The sequence below is a fragment of the Panthera leo genome, chromosome D1 (genome assembly GCF_018350215.1).
Source record: "Panthera leo isolate Ple1 chromosome D1, P.leo_Ple1_pat1.1, whole genome shotgun sequence".
Classification (NCBI taxonomy): domain Eukaryota; kingdom Metazoa; phylum Chordata; class Mammalia; order Carnivora; family Felidae; genus Panthera; species Panthera leo.
In genome coordinates, this window is record NC_056688.1 from 75987242 (window position 1) to 76013320 (window position 26079).

Here is a 26079-nt window from a genome sequence, read left to right on the forward strand (position 1 = left end):
TATATCAAATAAGTATTTGCTGCATTTGTTCCTGTACAGTGTTCCATAAGAAAAATGAATAAAAAATAAACTGTTCTCTTATATCTGTAAAGAACCTTTTAGATTTATATTTTTATTTCCAACTTGCCTGAATGATTTTAATGTAAAAGTCTGGAAATGAGAAAGTGGCAGAAGATTGGAGTGGACTTGTATATGTCTGATCACTGCTGAAAACATAGTTTGTAATTCACCTTGAGAGGAATGTATAGTTTCAAATGATATGTATTAGATGCATGCCAGGTACCAAACATATAAATTCTAGTACTTACTCAGTGTTAACCCTGCTGAGATTATTCTGTCAAATAATTAGTCAATATAAACTGTCTAGGTGATAATGTCTAAGTCCTTGAACATTTGCATGTCAGGCAATGTGCTAATCACTTTAAAAACATTATTTCATTTGGTCTTCTTAATAACCATTTGAGGTGGGTACTAATATTCCTATTTTATGGATGGAGAAAAATAAATCACTATGTTTTGCTTTTGAAATATCTTGACCCTAGAAGACCACCTTGGTGGGATTGTACAAACTATTAAAGAACATAAAGAAACTTAGGAATGAGATATTCCAGATGTGGAAGCATTCCAGGTAGCATGTTGCATTTGAAACAGATCTGTAAAATCTGAACCGTGTTGCATATAAAACAGATATGAAAAATGTGATTCTCGGCCTGTAGTCTAGCAGTTCTTGGAAGGGAGAGAGAAGGAGAGTGTGATCAAAATGCACTCTTCCTCAGAGATAGGGCTGACAGATTTATATGATAAAATAAGTCACATATCCCATCGTCCTCTTTGCTGCAGAGAAAAAGTAGATCTTCGGAAATTTTTTCTTCACTCTTTCAGAATAAATGTATCGTTATTTGGTCAAGCATCTACATTTCTTGGGAACTTTCCTGCCTTCCCAGCATGCTTATCCTAACACGAGCCTGGCACGAGTAAGGTTTTGTGGCTGTGGTGCCTTTATTACGTTTTCATTATTTGTAGAGTCCCAACTATCCATCCATATCTACTCCAACTATCTTCTGTTCTTTGAGGTGGTGCCAGCTCCTTATACTCTTTTGCTGCCAACCATCTGGAGCTATTATGCAAGCTTAGTCTCTAAGGCTACTTTTGAATAGATAGATTATTCGCCTGGTTACTTGGGAATAATCCATAACAAAGGTATTAAAAAGGATGCGTGCCTAATTGGAACTTTGTTTCTCCTTTATATTATAAGAAGAGTTAGTGAAAATACTAAAGAAAAGCGATGCCTGGCAAAAAAGATGGAAAGAGTTACTTTGGGGAGGGAAGAGGTGTGGCTTTTTTAGATAGAATGAAGAAAAATTTATCTGGTTTTATACTGCTAAGTACAAACCTTCAAACGTAATACATACTTCTTTTCTTGGGCTTAAAACTTGAATGCATAGCTAGAAAGTAAGATGGATGATCTCTCCGAGTAGTTAAGCCCATTTTAAATAAATGCATAACCATGTATTTCTAATGAGATTCCAAAATTGTAGCCTAATTAAAATATTAGAGGAAATTGGATTTTTCAAACTAACAAGATGCTAAGAACACCCCCTTTGCATTTAATTTCAAAAGCATGTGTGCTGTAGACTGATAGTGTTTTTAGATGGCTTTCTCAAGTTTCTTAGAACCCTTAATAGAAAACATCTTTTCTTTGTGGTCTTCACCACCAACACACACAGGCACATACACATACCACAGAAGAAATTTGATAGCAGTTTTAATGTAGTGTTTTGCATTAACAAACCGGTTTCTGTGTTTTGGGGGGAATTTAACATGATACGATATTCATATGTCAATGTCTTGGGTCTTGGTTACAGGATAATTTTCCACTGAATGCTAGTAGCACATACATAGCAATTTTCTGAGCATTTTTTATGTATCATGATATTATTGACAGTTTAGGTCACATTGCCTTTGCTTTTATGATGGGATATAAACTTTAGTTAGCAACTGACTTTCTATCATAGCAGCCTGCCTAACCTTGTAGTAAATAAACAATAAGGCCCATAATTTTATGGAAAGTTTGTAAGTGTTCAAAAGCAAATGGTTTAAGGCCATACAATTTAGAACTAATATGGTTTATGTTGTGAGTTCTAGTTTATTTTTAATGTCATTTTTGTAATTGTGTAATATTCTCTCCCTCGTATCCCAGCAGCATTTATATTGGCATCTGTCTTTATAAGCTCCTTAAAGTTACAGCCAAGCATCCTTTTTCATAACCCTAGTTATACATTAAATGACTTTTCATCCTACCTTTTGTATACAAATGAGTTGTTTACTTTAAAAATGAAAAATTTAGGATGATTTTTTCAGGTTATGTACTCACATAAATCTTTGACATGTAAAGATTGATATGTTGCTATTGATATTTAATACAGTTGATATGTTTCCTTCACATACTTATAATCATTCTTTTAAGGTCCATTTGCTACTTCCCTGAGCCAACTGTGATTCTACTTCTGTGGTTTTTTTTCTTTTGATTATGGGTCACATTTTGCTGTTTCTTCTTATATTTCATAATTTTATATTTTGTGGTAGCCACTATAGGAAAGGACAATACAGACTAAGATAGGTAATATTTTCTTCTGGAAGGTCTTCCACTTCTCTCTGTCTGGCAGCTAGGATTGTTGGGTGGGGCTGATCCTTTCATCTAATCTGGAATTGAGCTTGGTTAGGGCTGGGTATCACTGCAGTTAATTTCCAAAGTCTTGGGCACAGGATCAGGCCCCTTCCTCTCACGAACTTCCTGGGAAGACCATCGAAATACAGCTGAGTTTAGGGAGGAAGACAAAGTCAGGATATTTATAAGGTTTGAGAAATCTGATTCGCAGTGGATCTCTCAATGCAGAGCAAGGGTTTACCAGGGAGAGGAAAGGTCCTGACATGGATTTGGCATGGCTCATGGCCTTGCTAAGAATTGGTAGACCCAGTGAGAGGTGAGTTTCAAAGTGAATCTTGAAGAATAAAGTCTAGTTGAGCCTCCTCTTCCTAAGAAGAGGGTATTTGCTCTCAGGATTAGTTGAAAGGTCTGTTGTTCATATAAACAGGTTTTCTTGAGGTGCCTGAAACAACCTCGTCTTCCTGGGCAAGAGTTTCTGGAATAGCAGAGAGTTGAATGGTAATATCATGTTAATGGTGACAGTGAATTGTGTGGTTGCATATGATTTTGGCTTTGTGATCCAGGCATTGCAAGAAAACCTCTGCCAGCTTTGCAGCACCACCACCAGCTTCATCCACCTTCTTGGTTTGCTAGCTCTGCCTTTCAGGCTTCCAGTTTCCAGTGCACCATGCTAGCTCAGACCCGCCCATTAAAATTGCTTGGGTTCCCCTTGTCCCAGCTAAGTTGCTGTGCCTCTGGTATTTTTGCTCCTTTTCCCACCCAGGGCCTAGCATTGGGTAAATGCCATTAGGTATGAAAGCCACTGCTTCTCTCTCCTCAGCTAGGAGGGAGAGCTGGCTCATTCCTCTCTGAAAATAGTTTACCTAGACTTCTTTGCATCCACGGCTCTTCGATGGTTAATGAAAAATATGATGATTTAGCTTTGCCAATGCATATTTTTTGTTATTGTTATGTCATAGTGAGGATCTTTTGCAAACCTCTAAATCCTAAGTAGAAACAAAAGTATGTGTTGTTTTTAAAAGCCGTCTGGAAAATCTGGGCCTACATATTGAAGAGTTTTGAAAGTTAAGAAAAGAAAATGAACATAAACAAATTCATAAACTAAAAATAAATCGTGTGTTGCTTCCCAATTCTCATTTTGGTTTTTTCCCTTTTTTTTTTTAAATGAAGTACTTGATAAATGGTAGAAAGATATATTTAAGAGGCACTGATATTTAGCTTTCAATGGAGTCAAAACAAGTCTTTGGGTTAAAGGTTTTTTTTTTGTTGTTGTTGTTGTTTTTAGGATACAAATTGTATTTATTTATTTATTTATTTATTTACTTTTTTTTTTTCAGTATATGAAATTTATTGTCAAATTGGTTTCCATACAACACCCAGTGCTCATCCCAAAAGGTGCCCTCCTCAATACCCATCACCCACCCTCCCCTCCCTCCCACCCCCCATCAACCCTCAGTTTCTTCTCAGTGTTTAAGAGTCTCTTATGCTTTGGCTCTCTCCCACTCTAACCTCTTTTTTTTTTTTTTTTCCTTCCCCTCCCCCATGGGTTTCTGTTAAGTTTCTCCGGATCCACATAAGAGTGAAAACATGGTATCTGTCTTTCTCTGTATGGCTTATTTCACTTAGCATCACACTCTCCAGTTCCATCCACGTTGCTTCAAAGGGCCATATTTCGTTCTTTCTCATTGCCATGTAGTACTCCATTGTGTATATAAACCACAATTTCTTTATCCATTCATCAGTTGATGGACATTTAGGCTCTTTCCATAATTTGGCTATTGTTGAGAGTGCTGCTATAAACATTGGGGTACAAGTGCCCCTATGCATCAGTACTCCTGAATCCCTTGGGTAAATTCCTAGCAGTGCTATTACTGGGTCATAGGGTAGGTCTATTTTTAATTTTCTGAGGAACCTCCACACTGTTTTCCAGAGTGGCTGCACCAATTTGCATTCCACCAACAGTGCAAGAGGGTTCCCGTTTCTCCGCATCCTCTCCAGCATCTATAGTCTCCTGATTTTTTTATTTTGGCCACTCTGACTGGCATGAGTTGATATCTGAGTGTGGTTTTGATTTGTATTTCCCTGATAAGGAGCGACGTTGAGCATCTTTTCATGTGCCTGTTGGCCATCCAGATGTCTTCTTTAGAGAAGTGTCTATTCGTGTTTTCTGCCCATTTCTTCACTGGGTTATTTGCTTCTCGGGTGTGGAGTTTGGTGAGCTCTATAGATTTTGGATATTAGCCCTTTGTCCGATATGTCATTTGCAAATATCTTTTGCCATTCCGTTGGTTGCCTTTTAGTTTTGTTGGTTGTTTCCTTTGCTGTGCAGAAGCTTTTTATCTTCATAAGGTCCCAGTAATTCATTTTTGCTTTTAATTCCTTTGCCTTTGGGGATGTGTCGAGTAAGAGATTGCTGCGGCTGAGGTCAGAGAGGTCTTTTCCTGCTTTCTTCTCTGGGTTAAAGGTTTTTAAGGCTAATGCAAGTGTTATTTTTAAAAACTTTTTTAAATTTAATTTAATTTTATTTTATTATTTTATTTTGAAAAAGAGTGAGTGAGCAAACAAGGGAGAGAGACTGAGGGAGAAAGAGAATCTTAAGCAGGCTCCATGCTCAATGTGGAACCCAATGTGGGGCTCAAGCCCACAACTCTGGGTTCATGACCTGAGTCAAAACCAAGAGTCAGACACTTAACCAACTAAGCCACCCAGGCACCCCTATCAATGCAAGTGTTATTAAATAAAACTTTAAAATGTTTAAAATTCAAACTTTAGTGATTCCTTACTGAATAGTACTCTTTTGTTATTTTACTTTTTAATTAAGCTTTAAATTTTTCTAATAGCTTACAGAAAAACTTTAGATGAACCTATTTCTTTGTAATTGTGTATTTAAATCTTCTTTCAAGGCTCTTGAAAAATCTCTGACAGTAGAAACCTGCTAATTCCAAACTCATTCTTGGGTTTTAAATCAGTTCTTAGTACTTTTAGGTGTAAATTGACCTAATTTTGACCTTGCAAAGCTAATCAGCTAGAGAAACTAATTATTAAAACACATCTGTGCTGCTTAGAAATAGTAAGATTTGTTTTGAACTTGCATCATAGATTCTAGTGGGACATCTGGTATATATTTTAATAGGCTTCATTAAGTAAATTTTATGTGCAGGGGGAGAACATTTGTAATTATGTGATTCCATCTCTACAGTCAGTTTTAGGTTTCTCCTGATATAAATGACCATATGATCTAAGGCATGGTCCTGAACTTGGTACTCTTCTCTGAAACCTGAACCTTTGTAGTTAGTTTTAGATGGTGGTGAGGATACTTAAATCTCTTCACGTAGTCCCAGAAACTATTTTTGAGTAGTATTATGTGCTAAGAGCTACAAGGCATTGGGAATATAATAATAAGCCAAAACAGTTTACGAAGCATAAATGAGGGAAACATATTTAAATTCACCTTATGTTACGTGTAATAAGGGCATTCTAGTTATATAAGAAATGTCCATATTTTTCAGAGATATAAACTGAAGTACATATGTAAGGGAGAAATGACTTACCAGGCATTTGTTTCAAAAACAGCTCAGCAAAAAAGGAGGTAGAGGAAGAATAGATGAAGTAAATGTGCCAAATACTGGTAGCTTGAATATAGAGGATAGGTACTCAGAGGTTCTACAATTGTATATATGCTTGAAAATTTTCATACATGGATGTTTTTAAAGAATCACACTAGGCGCGCCTGGGTGGCTCAGTCGGTTAAGCGTCCGACTTCGGCTCAGGTCATGATCTCACAGTTCGTGAGATCAGGCCCCGCATCGGGCTCTGTGCTGACAGCTCAGAGCCCGGAGCTTGCTTCCAATTCTGTGTCTCCCTCTCTCTCTGCCCCTCCCCTCCACGCACTCAGTCTCTCTCTGCCTCTCAAAAATAAAGAAAACTAATAAAAAAAAATTAAAAAGAAAGAAAGAAAGAAAGAAAGAATAACACTAATGACTGTATTCTAAGAAATGCATAAGAGTGATGAGGCAAAGGCACTGTGCTCGATTGTTTCCATACATCTCAGCTCCTTGCTACAGCTACCAAAGCTGAACAGGTGCTTATTCTATGGCTTAACCATTTCACTCTTAGGTCTTCACTCTTAGAGATGTGTTCATATGTTTACCAAAAGACATGTACACCAGTGTCCATTGCAGTATACTTCATTATAATACCAAACTGAAAACAAGCTAAACATTGTCAGTAGTAAAATGGATAAATAAATGTGGTATATTTGTGGAGTAGTATACATCAATGAAAAAAGATGATCTTGACTATACATTACAACATGGATGAATTTTTCATGAAAGAAAAAGCCAGATACAGAAAAGTTTCAATATTTAAATTTGTAAAACAAGCTAAACTAATAATGTAGTGATAAAAATGTAGGGAGTACTTAATCATTGGAAAGAGGATGATAAAGGTCTGGGGTATCTTTTTTTTCCTTTAAAAAATTTTTTTAATGTTTAGTTATTTTTGAGAGAGAAAGAGAGACTGTGCACAAGTAGGGAAGGGTCAGAGAGAGACAGAGACACAGAATCCGAAGCAGGCTCCAGGCTCTGAGCTGCCAACACAGAACCCAACATGGGGCTCAGACTCACAAACGGTGAGATCATGACCTGAACTGACGTCGGACACTTAACCAACTGAGCCACCCAGGTGCCCCCTGGGGTCTGTATCTTGGTCTGAGTAGTGGTTGAGTGTACTCACTTTGTATAAGCCTACTGAGCTAAATCACAATGATTTGCTCACTTTTATACATGTGTGTTGTGTATTTTATACTTGTGTACTTCAGTAAAACTTTTTTTCAGAATAGAAAATAATTCTTACATTAGCTTTAAATGTCTGTATCTTTTGCATGTATGTAATATTTAAATTAAAAAGTTTATAAAAGAGAAACCAAAAGAAGGGCATGTAGTGTCAGAAGCATAATGAATGAAAGGGCTGGTGAAAGAAGCCCAGGCTGGAACACGGAGACCATGGTATTTAGGAAGGGTGGAGAGCTGTCTGGGTCATTAGCACCTTGTGCTATTGGGCCTTTTCCTTAGACTAGTGGGAAATAATCAAAGCTTTTTAGCAGAGAGTGATGTATCTGAAGGGCACTTGGGAAAGATCATGGCTGGAACATAGAGAACAAATGGAGATCAAGATGGATGTGAGACACCTGTGAGTAGGCTGTTATGGTAGCTCAGGCAAGAAATGGCAGTGCTTTACAAAAGGCAATTTTATTGGAGATGAAGAAAAGTAGATTTATTCAAGAGTGATCTAGAAGGTGAAATTGACAGGACTTGAGAATGGAATAGATAATGGAGGATGAGGAAAGGAGATGACAGTGGTAACTCCAAGGTTTCTTCCTTTTACATTTTGAAGAGTGATGGTACTCTCTTTTAAGACAAAGAAAACTGGAAGAACAGGGTTAGAGGTTGAGGATCGGAGCTCAATTATTATATGTTGAATTTGAAATATCTTTCAGATATCCAAGTAGTGATATCCAGTAGAGAATTGGGATACTCATTTATGGCTTGTCTTGTCAGGTCTGACCTATGGCACACTTGGTCCAGATATGATGGATGAGAATAGAACCAAAGGATGTTTTGTGGGAAGATGTTTTGAAAATATCCCTCAAATATAATGACACTGTTTAACAAAGCATTGAAAAGCAATTATAAATTACATAAATTGCTCTTGAACTTAGGATGTATTTTTTAACTTGTGCAACTTCATGAAGTTAATGGGCTTTAAAATGTTTTTTAGTTTGTTTGTTTAGCAAATCCAGTGGAGTAGCAGCTTGTGTAAATATAACTTGATCCAAATAAACTATTAAGGTTAAAAAAAGAGAGAGAGAGAGAGAGCCCAAGAGAGAAATAATGGTCTAAATGGCGCAGATGATTCTACCTTCCATTTTATTTAGTGAACATGTACCCCCAAATGAGGACAGTGTGGAAAACACATCTGCCATTTCTTCGGTTATTATCAGCTTCCAAGTCTTTCTCTAGTATGAGCATCTTGGTGGAGTGTATGTGATTCTTACCTCTAAAAGTATTTGTTTTAATACAACATGGCACTCTATTACAAGCCATCTACTTCCTCTGGAGCCCAGCCAAAGAAATTGTGATTTGTGCCATTGCCAGGAGAACTGGTTGTATTGAACTTACTGAGGGTTGATATATACGTGAGTCTCTAGTATAAAACTTTATTAAGCATTTTCCAAAGTAATTTAAATTACCTGAGATTTTCCCATTATGTGACTAATTCTGTACGTAATGTAGGACTGTCCTATAAAAGGAAGCGTTGTATCATATTCTATCTAGTTCTAATATTGTTTAGATTTGATATAAGTCCAGGTATACCCTACGCATTGCCTATAAAATTTTGGATACTTTCACTTGATTCTGCTCCCCTGCCCTTATCTTTCATCTTTCCCAACCACAGAGTCTAGGCTTCTGAATTGGACCCCAGAGGATTTTAGCCTTTTTAAAATCTGGATTTCTTCAACTCATTTTCTGTGTTTAGTTGCTTTTCTATCTATTTCTGTACTCTCTCCTTGAAAACATAAGAAAAAATTTTTTTGTTTTTTTTGAGAGAGCAAGCACACATGAACAAGGGAGAGGCAGAGGAGAGAGAGGGAAAATATCATAAGCAGGCTCCACACCCAGCACGGAGCTATGTGCTGGGCTTGATCTCACGACCGTGAGACCATGACCTGAGCCGAAATCAAGAGTTGGACACTTAACTGACTGAGCCACCCAGGTGCAAGAAAACGTAATTTTTTAAAAAGACACGTTTCCCACTTCTTATTAACTTTGAGGTGTATGTTCATTGAGTAGAGGAAACACCTGCAGTATTAAAACATTATTTAAACCTACTCAAAGAGGATGCCAAAGTCCACAAATTAAAAAACTCTGAAGTTGAGTAAAATAACTTGTCCTTAGAGTGGATAGAAATTCCTCTGCTTGATCCTCCTTTGAAAGCCATGGAATAAATAGTGCCTCTGAGTTGGCATTTTAAAAAATTCATTAACGGTGATTTTAAATCTGCCAGTTGAGTTATATTATAAAAGGATTAGCACATCATATTGTTCTAAAATATAATTTGAGTAGAGTGTTGAAATTCTTAAGCTGTATTACAATCATAATTTAATTCTAGATGGGAATAGGGTCATGCTTGAAATCATTAATGCCAAGAGGCAGAATAAATCTGAGAGAAATAATCACACTCAGGCAGGACTGAAATAGTTATCTCAAGCACAGCAATAAGCATAAAAATGGTTTATTTATCAAATAATCAATAATAGTGGACTCTTGATTAGACATGTCAGGGGAGTTCTCCTTGGACTTATCTTAGAGGCTGCCAATTAGCATTATTAGACTGTGATAGTAAATGAGTTTGACCAGGTATTTTCCTCTTTGATTCAGGCAGTTATCCCTGGAGTAATAACCTACAAGGAAGTAATCTTTCTCAGTTCAGATTTCCTTTGACTTGTGCTCTGGCAGAAGCCATCGTGAATATTGGCATTCAGAAATTCTAAAAATCCTAAAGCACCTAATGCTTTGGGATACTTAACTGACTGAGCCACCCAGGTGCCCCTATTTTTAACATCCATTTGGTAAGGGGGATTTCAGATTGTGAGAATTGATAGATGGAATTTACTTTTTCCATCAGGATTGAGTAAGCATGATTAATCTGGCTAGAAGTACCACCTCACTAAGACTGGTTTCTTTACAGGCAAAGGTAATGCAATGAAAACTCTAATCTGTCCATATACCAGAATGGCTAAGGTATTGGAGAAATGAGGCCTTTCTTCAGAATGCTTCATTTATGCATATCAGCTGCTTCTCAAATCAAAATCTCTTCTTTTCTACCTGCAGTTTTACAAAGAGTCACATTTTAAATTTCTAGATCACAAAGACAGTGACATAACTATTACAGAATACCCTTTGCTTTATTTAATAAGTGATATGTCCTGGCTGTCCCCAAAGGCTGTACCATCATGTTCCGTCTGATTTCTTTTTCTCTTTTCCTCCTCATCCTTTCATTCATCATCCAACCCCATGGATATAGGATGGGCCAGAGTGAGTCCTGGGGCCCCAGAGATGTATGTCATTGTCTCACCCAGCAGTGTGCAGAGGTAGCAGTCAAAACAAACAAACAAACAAACAAACAAAACCCACTGAAATTACACATATAAAGGCAGAACTTAAGACAACTGGTATAATTACCTTCTTTGAAAAACTGTAGCCTCAAAGGACACACATAAATGAATGCTACCAGGTTTTTAGATCTCACTTCAGATGCTGGATACTTTTTTTAGTAAGGCTCACATGACGAAGTGGAAACCGTCTTTTTACCTCAACGTTTCAAAAGAGAAAATATCTCGTTCGTTTCTGGAAAGTAAAGTATATCACATCTTCTGCTTACCCCTTTACACTTTCTGTCAGAATTTCTTTCAGTGTTCCGTCCCTTCATTTGTAAAACAAAAGGCTTGTAAAGACAAGTAGCATTTGGTAGAACTTGATCACCTAGCCACAAAAGTAAATTAATATTTTTTAGTTTTAAAACTCTTCAGCTGTCACAAAACTAGTATCCTTTTTCTTCTGCATTGATTTTTAAATTCAATATATTTTCTATTTTGTTCTTAAAATGTATAACATTTACTTACCTCTGGTAGTATTTTCTACCATTTGAGGAGTTAGGAATGGGCCATAGAGCCTTTGGGCGATGGTTTCTAGGGAAAGCATGCTGCCTTTTAATGGAATATAAGGAAATTTCAAAGGAATATAAGGAAATAATAAGCACTGATATAAAATAGAAACTGATGATATATCAGGAAACAGGTAACAGAAATCTAGAGAAGCAATGGGCTGCAGGAGTTTTTAAGTGGCAAGCACACACACACAAAATACTTCCCAAGACAGCTTTTCATTTAAGCAGACCTGTGTGTTAGGCACTGTGAATATAACACAGAATATAATCTCTGACCCCGAAGACCTTTGTTTAGTAGGAGAGGCCAACATATAAATAGATCATTGTAATACAGGATTCTATGAGAGAATTTAATAATAGAGGCATGTAAAAGATGCCCTTTGCCTGGTGTACTCCTACCTACTTTTCCTCAATAATCCTACTCATATTTAAGATTATACTTTAGGTGTGGCTTCTTTCAAGAAGCCTTCCTAATACTGTAGCACTAGATTAGTAGACAGTGAGTAATTGTTGGGACAGACATCAAGGGTTGTTTCTCAAAAGTAGTTGACATCTAATACCACTTTAGAATTTTAAAAAATAGTAAGTTATAAGAAGTAAAGCATCATGATTTTCTTTTCCCAAAGGTTGATAGGAGTTGAGCATATTATGTCGTTTCATCATTTATTTTTTGGTTCACTCAATTAGTGAATCGTTATTAATTTCCTATAGTCCCTGCACATCCCACACTCTTTCATGCCTTTGTAACTGCACAGTTGTCTTCACTGTTGAGGTAGAACGTCCAGGCATTGTGCTTGGGCAGTGAGGACACGGAAGTGAGCACAGACATAGTGAGACTGCCCTTAAGGGCCTATTAGGGTCTGTAATTAAACAAAAAGCATTATCAGCATGGGAAGTGTTATTACAGGTAGTGCAGAAACATCTATTCTGTGGGATTAGGGAAGACTGCCCAGAGGAAGTAACATTTAAATGGAGACATAGTAAGTGAGAAGAAGCTAGTTTAGGGAATGGGGGAGAGTGTTACAGGCCAGGAGCCTTAGGTAGGAAGAAATAATGCAATAATGAATCTGCCTCCTGTAATGGTGGACTACACAAAATGGAGTGACCCTTTTGCTAGAACAACTACAGAAGCTAAAGAAAATACATAAAACACTGTCTGTTTGAAGGCATCACACAGATAAGTTAGTAAAGCATTACCAAGCTGAGACTCAGAAAAGAAGAAAATCCAAAGAAATGAGACTGACATTTGGGACTGCTTTTGCCTCATAGGCATTTACTAATTCAGAAGAAGCAGTTAAAAGACTTATGTAGCCCTTTGATAGCCTCACATGGATCAGAATATAAAAATAGGGCCTTTACGATTTCTCAGTGTTTGCAACGTGATCCTGAAAGACTGCACCGAAGAATAGAGTAAAATTAGAGATAAATAAACCTTTGCATGGACTGCAGCCTAGCTTCAAATCATCTGGGTGGCCCAGGAAATTCTCAAACCCCATTATTAGATTTAAGATGATCTCAGTGTTTGCTAGCACTCCTAGATTCCTTGCACAAACTAATTCTTTTTAGAAGATTATCATAATAGGTCTTAAATTATTTCTACAGTGCTTCAGACATAATGTTCAGAGCATAATCAAAGGTAATCAGTCACCCAAGGCCACAAGACAACCAGCTGAAATAGTAAGCAATGAAAACAGAGCTCCAGGTGCTCCAGGTATCAGGTATGGACTTTAAAGATAACTATGTGGGGTGCCTGGCTAGCTCAGTCAGTAGAGCATTCAGCTCTTAATCTTAGGGTCATGAGTTCAAGCCCCATGTTGGGCATGGAACCTACTTAAAAAAACGAACAATAAAAATAACTGTGCATACTAAGTTGAAGGACAAAAGAAAGTGCAAATTTCAAGCAAAGAGTTAGAAACATTTAAAAAGCAGTATAGCAGATTTGAAAAAGTCAAACATATTCTGAAACTGAACTTAACATGAATTTAGCAGCAGATCTTAACACACTGGTGTAGAGAGGTTTATTGAACTGGATTTTAAGTCAGAAAGAAATATCCAAAAGGAAGCATGGAAAGATACAAGGATGAAGGTTTGGGAGGGGCAAGAGATACAGAGCATACAAGAAAAGGTCTAATATAAGTTTAAATGGGAGTACCAAAGGAAAGGAGGTGAGAATATTTCAAATAGTATTTCAAGAGATAATGGCTGAGGATTTTCTAAAACAGATGACAGACAATGAGCTGCAACTCAAGGAGCACAACATAACTTGAATAGGATTCTTTTTTTCCCAATTTTGTTTTTATTTAAGTATGATTAACATACAGTGTTACATTAGTTTCATGTGTACAGTATAGTGATTCGGCAGTTCTGTACATTACTCAGTGCTCATCAAGATCAGTGTACTCATAATCCCTTTTATTTCACCCAGCTTCCCCCCACCTTCACTTCCCCTCTGACAGCCACCAGTTCTCTGTATTTAGGAGTCAAGCTTTTTTGGTCTCTTTTTTTCTTTGTTTTGTTTTTTAACTTCAACATATTAATGAAATCCTATGGTATTTGTCTTTCTCTGACTTATTTCACTTAACATTATACCCTCTAGATCCATCCATATTGTTGCAAATGTCAAGATTTCATTCCTTTTTATGGCTGAGTAATGTTCCATTATATATGTAAACCACGTCTTCTTTATCCATTCATCTATGGATGGACACTTGAGCTGTTACCGTATCTTGCCTATTGTATATAATGCTGCAGTGAACATAGGGGTCCGTGTATATTTTCAAATTAGTGTTTTCATATTCTTTGGGTAAATACCCAGTAGTAGAATTACTAGATAATATGGAAATTCTATTTTTAATTTTTTGAGGAGCCTCCATACTGTTTTCCACAGTGGCTGCACCAGTTTGCATCCCCAACAGTGCACAAGTGTTCCTTTTTCTCCACATCCTCACCAGCACTTGCTATTTCTTGTGTTTTTATTTTAGCCATTCTGACAGATAGAAAGTGATATCTCATTACGGTTTTAGTTTATTTTTCCCTGATGATTAGTGATGTTGCATATCTTTTCATGTGTTTGTTGGCCGTCTGTATGTCATCTTTGGAAAGATGTCTGTTCAGGTCCTCTGCCCATTTTTAATCAGATTATTTGGGGTGGGGGAGGGGGTTGGTATTCAGTTGCATTAGTTCTTTACATATTTTGGATATGAAGCCCTTATCAGATATATCATTTGTAAATATCTTCTCCCATTCAGCAGGTTGTCTTTTTGTTTTGTTGATGGTTTCCTTTACGGTGCAAAAGCTTTTTATGTTGGTGTAGTCCCAATAGTTTAATTCTGCTTTTGTTTTCTTTGCCAGAAGAGACATAGAAACAAAAATGTTTATACAGCTGATTCAAAGAAATTACTGCCTATGTTTTCTTCTAAAAATTTTATGGTTTCAGGTCTCACATTTAGGTCTTTAATCCATTTTGTGTTTATGAATAAGACTGATTTTACCACTTCTAGGTATATACCCAAGAGAAATGAAAACATGTCCATACAAACGCTTATACATCAATGCTTATTGCAGCATTATTCATAATAGCTAAAAAGTGGAAACAAACCAGATGTCCATCCCCTGAAGAATGAATAAACAAAATGTGCTATATCCATACAGTGAAGTAATATCTGGCCATAAAACAAAATAGGTTCTAGTACATAATACAACACAGATGAGGCTTGAAAACGGTATGTTAAGTACAAGTGCTAACTACAGAAGGATTCCATTTATGTTAAATGTTTAGAATAGGCAAATCTGTAGAGAGGGCTGGGATTAGAAGGGGATACAGGATATCTTTTTGGGGTAATAAAAATGTTCTAAAATTAGATTGTTGTACAAGTCTGACTATTCTTTAAAAACTGAATTATACAGCTTACTTAAATAGAATTTTATGATATGTGAATTGTATCAGAGGAAGAAAAAAACCTACACTTAGGACATCCTAGTAACGGTATAGAATTCAAGGAGAAAAAAAATTTTCTTTTTAATATTTATTTATTTTTGAGAGAGAGCGCACGCACAGGGGAAGGGCAGAGAGCAAGAGAGACAGAGGATCCAAGCAAGCTCTGCCCCGTCACCGCAGAGCCCCATGCGGGGCTCAAATTCACGAACTGTGAGATCACGACCTTTGCTGAAGTCAGGTTCTTAACCAGCTGAGCCACCATATGCCCCAAGGAGAAAATCTTAAAAGCAGTCAGTGGGGCTATGAGTAGAGTGCTGGAATTATCTTCAAGGGAGCAGTAAATAGACCAATAAATGTTATCTTAACAGAAACAACAGAATTAAAAAGATAATACAGTGATGATATCCTCAGTGTACTAAAAGAAAATAGCTGCCAACCCTGAATTTTACACAACTAAAATATCTTTTAGAATGAATCTGGGGGCACCTGTGTGGCTCATTTGGTTGAGCGTCCAACTTCAGCTCAAGTCATGATCCCACGGTTTGTGAGTTCAAGCCCACATTGGGCTTGCTGCTGTCACCTCAGAGTCTGCTTTGGATCCTCTGTCCCCCTCTCTTTGTCCCTCCCCCACTTGCGTGCTCGCTCTCTCAAAAATAAATAAATATTTTTCAAAAAGATAAAAGGGGTGCCTGGGTGGCTCAGCTGGTTAAGCATCCGACTTTAACTCAGGTCATGATCTGGCAGTTTGTGGGCTCGAGCCCCATGGTGGGCAGGCTGGAGCCTGCTTCGGATTCTGTGTCTCCCTCTCTCTCTCTCTCTCAAAAATAAACATTAAAAAAAAAAAAAGATTAAAAAAAAGAATGAATCTGAAATTTAAAAAATTTCAGATGAACAGATAAAAAGAGGGAAAGACAGTTTGTCCCAGACAACCTGTACTAACCTATATTATACTCAGGAGATACAAATAGGTATTCAGGCAAACAGAGAATGACCCCAATGGAAGGCCAGTATATAGGAAAAAATAAAGATTAACAAAAATGGTAAATACGCACATACCAGTAGTTCCACTGTTAGGTGTATACCCAACAACAGTTAATACATATGTTCACCAAAAGACATAGTCATAAGAGAATGTTCATAGCACTACTCATAAAAGCCCCGACTTAAAATTACTTAGTGCCTGTCAATCGTAGACTGGATAAATAAACTGTATAGTCACATATGCCTTACAGCCATTTAACAGTTTAAGTAATACACAACAGTATAAATGAATCTAAAAAAGCAACAAGGAAAGTAGCCAGTGACAAGCACTACCTGATGTATGATTCCATTTATGCTGAAGTATATAATCAGGAAAATGAATCTGTATTCTTAAAAATCAGTATAGTAGTGAGGTAACAAGTGTTGGTGAGGGTGTAGAGAAAAGGAAACCCTTGTGCACTTTTGGTGGAAATGTAAATTAGTATAGCCACTATGGAAAACAGTTATGGAGGTACCTCAGAAAATTAAAAATAGAACTAACAGGCACCTATGTGTCTTAATTAAGCATCTGACTCTTGATTTTGGCTCAGGTCATGATCTTAACTTCAGGTTCATTGGTTAAGGTGCTGGCAGCGCAGAGCCTGCTTGGCATTCTGTCTGTCTCCCTCTCTCTTTGCCCCTCCACTGCTTGCTCTCTATTTCTTTCTCAAAATGAATAAAAAACAAAAACTTTAAAAGAAAATAGAACGAGCATATGATCCAGCAATCCCACTTCTGAATATCTGTCCAAAGGAAATGAAAATAGGATCTCAAGGAGATAGATGCACTACCATATTTTTTGCAGTGTTATTCACACCAGCCAAACTATGGGAGCAACCTAAGTGTCCATCAATAGATGAATGGATAAAAAAGATATGGGGGGGGGGGGGGTGTGTCCACACATAATGGACTATATTATTCAGCCATAAAATGAAGGAAATCTTGCCATTTTCAACAACATGGATACTCCTTGAGGGAACTACACTAAGTGAAAGAAGTCAGACAAAGACAAGCTGCATGCTATCATTTATATGTGCAATCTAAAAAAACTAAATGCATAGGGGACGCCTGGGTGGCTCAGCCGGTTAAGCGTCTGACTTGGGCTCAGGTCATGATCTCGTGGTTCGTGGGTTCGAGCCCCCCACCAGTCTTTGTGCTGACAGCTCAGAGCCTGGAACCTGCTTGGGATTCTGTGTCTCCCTGTCTCTCTCCCCCTTCCCTGCTCGTTCTCTCTTTTCTCCCTCTCTTCCTCTCTCTCTCAAAAATAAACATTAAAAAAGTAAGACAAAAGCTTTTTAAAAATGAAAATGTTAATAAATGTCAGTGAGTTTCGAGTGTACAAAACAGTATCTTGTGTTTATAGCTAGGAAGAAATGTAGAGCAGTTAGGATATGTCAAATATCAATTTATGAAATGTCAGAGGGAAAGTACTTTTATTCTAGGCTCTAAAGAGGTGATCCCTTCTGCCCCCTAAAATCACTTTAATAAGCAAGTTTGAAATTACAAGGGAAGCAGACTAAGTAAATTTAAAAGAAATTTCAGTTATAATCTGGGACTATTTTATGTAGATCAAAAATTAATTACATTAAGGTTTTCAGTAAAGGTACCTTTTTAAAAATATTTTTAGACCTATCGTCTGTTTTGCTACTTCCCATATTGCTTGGTCTATTTCTAAATGCTACTCAATTTGGCAGTATCCCTTGAGAGTTATATGGCACTTAATGTGTATTGTTCCCTAGAGGAATCATGAAAGAAAAGAAAGATGCAAATTTTCTCTTGGGGTAAAATAGAAAATTAATTGAAGAAGAAAGAGTCCATAATTTAAGCTATAGTTAATATTGTGATAAAATCATAATGTATAATTTTCATATTGATTGATTACATCTTCTTAGTTTAATTACCAGTTATTACTAGCAGTGTTTGTAGTCTTTATGCAGCAGCTTGCATGGTTTATGTTTGTATTTTCATCTCGTTTGTATACACTAATGTAAGCTGTATAATCATTCTTAGGCATTATCTTCTTACTCTTTCTTTACTTGTTTCAGACTCATCATCAGTAGGCTTTTGAGTTCTGTATTAAGATTTTGAAAGAAATACTCCAACAAAAAATGAATTGTATTTTTGTCATAGTGATTCTGCTGCATGGATTACAAACACTCTATCTCCATGCTTGGATAAACTCCATCAAAAGCACATTATCCTCCTACTTCTGTGGCCAGCTGCCTAATTGTATCTGCTGTAACCACACGCTGTTGGAACATGATACCAATGAAGAACAGAAATGATAAATTACTCCCTGCAGGTGATAGTGATAATGATAATTTTTAATTTCCTTCTTCCTCATAAGGTCTAGTCTGGTCTTATTTCATTGGCTGCCATCCTGTTACATACACACGATACGTTTTCTTTAAAGAAATACTCACTACACGAAAATATATGAGAAAATAATTTATTTTTATTCCAAGTCATTGTTCTTCAAACGAGCATGTGTAAAATGAACTGCATGTACCTTTGTGTATATAGGATAAACAAAATGTGGCTTAAAACAGATTTTTAAATATTCAGTTTACAAATATTGTCCGTTCTTTTCTTCCTTTTTGTGAAACCCACAAAGAAGAACAAAGAACTCATTTTGAAAAACCGTATTCTAATGCTTAGGAATGTTTAAGATGCACAACAAAGCTATCTGCCTGAATTATTTTCGTGTATATACTTCAAATGAATTGTGGAGGATTCGCACCAAATTACAAATGCGATCAAACTGCCCAGAAGTTTACCGTATGTGCATGTATTTTCCTTTTATTCTGTTTACTTCTATTATAATCCTTCTTGTTGTTAATTAGCACAGATTCTCCTATCTCTCAGTCTAAGGACGTTTTAACTAAAATTTTTCTGACAGTGGTACAATTCAGTGAAATTTTATTTATTTAACTGTGACCTTGTCTCCGAGGATTAACCCAACTCCTACAGATATTTTATTTTAATGCTTATTTTTCCCCTCAGCAGCTCCCTTTGCTCCTGACAAGATATACATGTGGAACAAAAGAGAAATTTATTCTGTGCTCAGGCCTTATAACCTATCTGATCTTTTTCAAGCACGTGTCAAGCTGTGCTCCAGTTATTTATTACCATTGCCTATTAGTCATCATTTTCAATTTCCTGTGGTTGTTGTTTATTCTTACATTTGAATGACTTTAACAGAAAGAGTGTAAGTTCATTGAAATTAACATTTGAAAGACCTAGAGATAGTCTGTCAAAGTGCTGGTAACAAGGTGGTGAAACTAATTGAAAAATAGTGTGGCATGTTTACGTTCTGCAGCAAAATAAATAACTTTGTCTCCAAGTCAGCTCACGTATTTGATTGGTTATAATGGCTTTGCAGAAATAAAAACACTAATCATGGTTCAGTTGGGTTTTAGGACTGTGATTCAAGTTTAAGATTTTTTCCTCTTTTTTCTAATACCTATTTTAATTATTAAGGAGCACTTATACAGTGGCGGGGGTGGGGGTGGGGGGACATGGTGGTAGAGGGAGCCCTTTCCCTTTATTTAAGTGGCATTCTATTTGAGGGTTAACACCCATTTTAAAACCAGAAATTCCCTTTGGTTTTTTCAGAGCAAGAATTTTCTACTTGCTCAGTTAGGGGGATGTTCAAAACCTGATGAGTAGATAGATTATTTGCACATAATTTTTTATCATAGGTGAATTTCTTCCTAACTTCTCATGGTTCTGCTTAATGTATGCTATGGAACTGATTTTAATACTACCCTCCACCAGACATCATTAGGAAGGTAAATCTGCTTGAGGAGTTGAAGAAACTCCATTTCAAAGGGAACTGTAAGCTAGATGTGATTTCAGATCTATCTTTGTCATAGATCCCTGCCAAATTCTCAAAACCAAAGTGAATTTATGCTTTTCATTTTTATTTATTCATCTTGAGACATAAAACCTGTTTTCTTGTTACCCCAAACTATGTAGTATCTCTTTCACTGTATTTTTGGGGGGTTAGGGGAAAGTTAGTTTCTTTTTTGATTTTGAACTAAATTTGATAGGTAGTGCAGTTTGGGGATTGGAAGACAGTTCTAAAGTATCTTTGTATTCACAAATATTTTGACTTTTTAATTTCACTGTAAAGTCATGCATCAACCTCTTCTCTTTGTTATGACCTTCTCTTTGTTATAGTGTATTGTAATTGCAATTGTTCTACCATGATAATATTGCCAGTCTGTCTTTTACCAGAGTTAAGTATAGGATGTTTTACTTTGTGTGTTTTATACATTTCAGACTTAGGTCACATTTTCTGATCATGTATATTGTTATTATTTTAGAAATGTTATTGTATTGTAATTGGGGAAATTGTCTTTATTTTCAAATTCATGTAGTTCCTGTTACGTATTAGATACTGCCGTAGCCCTGGGAGTGCAGATATGAGTAGTTTTGGGGTGTTAATAAGGGAACTGATACAAAGGTAATAGTTGAATTGAGTGCATCTTCATGCAGTACTGTAGACCATTTAGCTCAAAAATGATTTATTATTATCACAGAAGCTGTTTATTTTTTTTGGGAAATGTAAATTATAGATAAGGATTAAGAATATGAACTTCCCAAATCTGTCATCCACTTTCAGTAGCTTGGTGAATATCTTTTCAGACATGTACATATATACTCATGTTTGTATAACATATAATAAGTGCCCATAATACATGTACTATTCTTTTTACCTAATATCCAAATCGATAAATATTTACCTACAAGATTACTTTTGATGGACAAAATGTTATTCCATGATATGGAAGTATTATGATTTATTAACTGGTGACCTGTTATTGAAAATTTAGGCTAAAATTGGCCTCTTGTGGCTAAATCTTTGCAAGCATACTTGATAATTTCCATGGAATTTTTTTTTAAGTTTAGAATTACTGAGTCAGTGAGTATATGCATTTGATTGAGTCCACAACACATACATACACAACAGAAAAGTCCACAAATCTTAAATGTAGTTTGAAAAAATTGAACAAAGTGAATGCCTACCGTGTATCCAGCACTCAGCTGGAGAAATAGAATATTACCAGCAGCCAGGAGCCCTCCATCTGAGTCTTTCCAGTTTCTATCGCTGTTGCAAGGGCAACTACTATCCTGACTTACAACACTGTAAGTTAGTCATACTATTTTTGAATTTTCTATATATAGATAGAATCATATATTTTGTGTCTGACTTCTTTTTAATGCAAATGTCTTGCCTTTTAATATGTATTGCTAACTGAGTTCTCTCTAGAAAGGTTATTTCAGTTTGTTCTCCCAGTATGAATGCTACTTTCCCCATTTACTGTGGATATTATTAAAGATTTGTTTTCCTCATCATTATCAAAGAAAACTGTATCTGGTTGTTTTGTTTTGTTTTTAATTTTTTTTAACGTTTATTTATTTTTGAGACAGAGAGAGACAGAGCATGAATGGGGGAGGGTCAGAGAGAGAGAGAGACACAGAATCCGAAACAGGCTCCAGGCTCTGAGCGGTCAGCACAGAACCCGATGCGGGGCTCGAACTCACGGACCGCAAGATCATGACCTGAAGTCGGACGCTTAACCAACTGAGCCACCCAGGCGCCCCTGTATCTGGTTGTTTCAATTTACTCTTTTTTCTAAGTAGGTCAAATATTTTTTATATATGCTTTATTATTTGATTTTTCTTTTATAAATTTCCTGCTTTATCTTAATTTTTGACATATTCTTACTAATTTTGTAGTAGCTTAATGTACAAAGGACAGTGACTCTTTGTAATATATATTGCAAATGTTCTCAGATTTATTCAGCTTTTAATTTTTACACTAAAATTTTATTTTTTTATTGAAGTATAATTAACATAAAGTGTCATATTAGTTTTGGGTGTACAACATAATGGTTTAACAATGCTATACATTACTCAGTGCTCTCTGTGATAAATGTAGCTACCATTTGTCACCATAGAACATTGTTACAATATTATTGACTATATCTTCTATGCTCTACTTTTCATCTCCATGACTTACTTATTTTATACTGGAAGTTTGTACCTCTTGATCCCTTTATCTGTTTTACCCACCTCCTCCCACCTCCCCTGCAACAACTGCCAGTTTATTCTCTGTATTTAATAGTCTGGGTTGTTTTGTTTGTCTGTTTTTTAGATTCTACATATAAGTGAAATCATGTGCTGTTTGTGTTTCTTTGACTTACTTCACTTAGCATAATACCCTCTACATCCATCCATGTTGTTGTGAATGGCAAGATTTCTTTTTTTTTTTTTTTAATTTATCTTGAGAGAGAGAGAGAGAGCACGTGGTAGGGTGTGGGGCAGAGAGAGAGAGGGAGAGAGAATCCCAAGCAGGTTCCACATGGTCAGCATGGAGCCTGACATTGGCCTTAAACCCACGAACTGTGAGATCATGACCCAAGCTGAAATCAAAAGTTGGACATCTAACCTGATTAAGCCACCCAGGCGCCCCTAGATTTCATTCTTTTTTATGGCAGAGTAATATTCTGTTGTAAATATACACATCCTTTTTATGCATTCATCTGTTGATGGACATTTTAGGGTGCTTCCATATCTTGGCTATTGTAAATAATGCTGCAGTAACCACAGGTGCATATATCTTTTCAAATTAATATTTTGTTTTCATGGGTAAATACCCAGTAGTGGAATTACTGAATCATATAGTATTTCTGTTTTTAACTTTTTGAAGAACTTCCGTATTGTTTTCCACAGTGTCTGCACTAGTTTACATTCCCACCAACAGAGCACAAGGGTTCCTTTTTCTTCACACTGCCATCAACACTTACTATTTCTTGTGTTTTTTATTCTAGCAATTTTGACAGATGTAAGGTAGTATCTCATTTTGGTTTTGATACCAAAGTTTTAAATTTCCATTATATTAGTTTCTGCCTGTGTGTGATGCTTAAAAAGCCTTCTTCAGTTGCAGATTTTATAAACACTTGTATATGTTGGTGTAATTTTACTCTTCCTCCTTCTAACCCCAACCCCCTGCCCTGGTCTTTTTGATTACATAAGCATACATGGAAAAATGCTACCAGATGATACAATTTTGCCTTAAACAATCATAAGTATTTTAAAGGAATTCAGGGGGAAAAGGTAGTCTTTTGTATTTACCCAGCTATTTATCATTTCTATTGCTTTTCTGTTATTTTTGATGTTTCAGGTTTCCTCCCCGTACTGTTGCTCATTAGCCTGAAGAACTGGCTTATTTAACATGTCTTCTGAAAACTCTTTTGGCAATGAATTCTTTTAGTTTTCCTTTACTAGAAAATGTGTTTATTTTGCCTTCATTTCTGAAGGATAATTTAGCCAGATAAAGAATGTTTAAAAGTCTTTCCTGCTCCAATATTTTTTTCTTTTCAATCGGAATTTCCAATTACATATATGTTAGATCCACGGGTCCCTGACGCTCTTGCATTTTTTTTTAATCTTTTTCCCCGTTTTTTTTCCTTTTTTTGAGAGAGAGAGAGGGAAAGCACACAAGCAGTGGAGGGTCAGAGGGAGAGAGAGAGAGAAAATCCCAATTGGGATTCTTTCACAAGATCATGACCTGAGCCAGAATCAAGAGTTGGACACTTAACCAACTGAACCACCCAGGCACCCCCACCTCTGGTTTTTCAAATTAGATACTTTCTATTGATTGGTCCTCAAATTCACTGTTTTGTTTTGTTTTTTCCTCTGTAATCTCCGTTCTGCAATTCTGTCCAGGGAGTTTGTTTCAGTTATTGCATTTTTTAATTCTAAAATTTCCATTAGGTTTGGGTTTTTGGGGGGGCGAGGGGGGGTTTCTATTTCTCTACTGAGAATTCCTGTTTTTCACTTCCATTTCAGTGTGTTTTCTATAACCTCATTTCTATTCCTTCAAAACAGCATAGTTACAATTCCTGCCTTAAGATCTTTGTCTCCTAGGACTCAGGGTCATCTCAGAGTTGGCATCTTTTCTCTTGAAAGTTAGCTACATTTTCCTGGTTCTTTGTATGTTGAGTAATTTTGGATTATGTTCTAGATGTGCATGCTATGTTGTGTGTAATCTCAGTCATGTTATAATCATCTGGAAAATAGTGTTTGGTGTAAGCAGGCAATCATACCAGTTAAACTCAAAACATGAATTCTGTCAACAATGCCTGGGCAGATGGTGGTTCACATCTCAGTTTTATTCTCTGAACATTTGCTATGCTGTTTTGGGTCTCTCCTGCACGTAAGCTGTTCAGGGATCGTCTGACTTGTACAAGTTTTTCAAATCTTTGTTTTGTTCTCTAGATCTTTACCTGTTGACTTAAGGTTTTCCCATGCACATTTTATTCAGAGTTAATCCTGAGACCTGTGCTAGTGATTCAGGTTTTAGTTCCATTCCCTCAGCCTTTGTTATGTTGATTTGGATCTAGCCTGCATAGTTCAGAGGTTAGGTTGAAACTTCTGTAGGTTCATGCATAGAATTAATTAGAGGATCCTCTCCTCCCCCATACGTAGCTCACATTCTTCATTTTTTTTGGAGTCTAAAATTATTAGTTCTAAGTTTAGTTATTCATTGATTTCATAAAGTGTCCCAACTACAGAAGAAGACCAGCTATATTTAGGAAACTGAAGACTGAAAATTTTAATTAAAATTTATTGAGAACCTGTTATTTAACACACTTGTTCTAGGTAAGGGGCACAGCCGTATGAGTTACACATAGGCTTTCCTCTTAAATGGTTTGCAGTCTGGTAGGACAACTAACTATAATATGGTAAGTACTGTGTATAATAAGCACATTCTCTCAGCAAATATTTACTGTGTACTATGGGCCAGGCACTGCTGTAGGGACTAAGGATACAGTGGTGAACAAGACTGGCATACAGGAATAAATTTAAGAAAACACTTGAACTAACCTGTGGAGGAAATCAACTGAAGAAAGTTATGTTTTAGATATGTTCTGATTAACTGCATGGTTTTCTATAATAATTTGTATTTGAGTACCATATTGCTTTATTTATATCTATTTGACAGAATTATAAAGAGTATTTTGATTCCCTCTTGGTATCTAAAATATAATGAACCTCAACATTGAATAGTGAGCTGGTTTTGGACCCAGTTCATATTAACCTTACAGACCAATAAATTAACTTCACATTCTCAACAAAAGCAGCAGGATACACAAATTATCTTTATAGTGATTTTTCAGTAATCAGTGTCCTGTTTTTAACACTTTATAAGCTTTTTTTTAATGCCGGTTTTAAAAATAGATTATGCTAGGTCTATTAGTGAAAGAAAAACAAATGGTATCACTTAAATTTTAAATAAAAAAATGAAAAATATATATTTATCTGAATAATCATCTTTTAGAGACCTCTTTATACTATCGCAGTAACCCTTAGAGTTATTTCAGAGGTTCTCCTTTGGGTATATGCTTAAACATAAGTTTTACTTGAATACTATCACATGGTTTATCATCAGAAAAAAAAGTGACATTTATTTTTTTTTTTTTTTTTTTTTTTTTAAAAAGTGACATTTAAAAATTCCATTGATTTCATCATAAAAATAGTCATAGTACTTTAAGATTGGATGCACAAGATCAGAAGAAATTAAATGAGATCTTTGTATAAAAGAGTATGTTTAAATTACGTTTATTGCTGTGTAACAAACCACCCTAAAACTGAGTGCCTTGACATCGCAGTCATTTGGATTTATTTGTGTATGATTCTGCAATCTAGACTGTAC

The 26079-nt window shown here is 36.2% G+C and overlaps 1 protein-coding gene across 2 annotated transcripts in view; it reads left to right on the forward strand.

The window, feature by feature from the left end:
• Positions 1-26079, forward strand: part of PRMT3 (protein arginine methyltransferase 3) — a 140920-nt gene that overhangs the window by 96650 nt on the left and 18191 nt on the right. The window contains exon 14 of one of the 2 annotated variants that reach the window (XM_042904363.1): positions 12998-13133. The exons of the other annotated variant lie outside the window; for it this stretch is intronic. Coding sequence (XP_042760297.1) covers positions 12998-13126 — 129 coding nt within the window. The 3' untranslated portion in view covers positions 13127-13133. Of the gene's footprint in view, positions 1-12997; positions 13134-26079 lie in introns of those variants that run through there. 2 annotated transcript variants of the gene reach the window in all.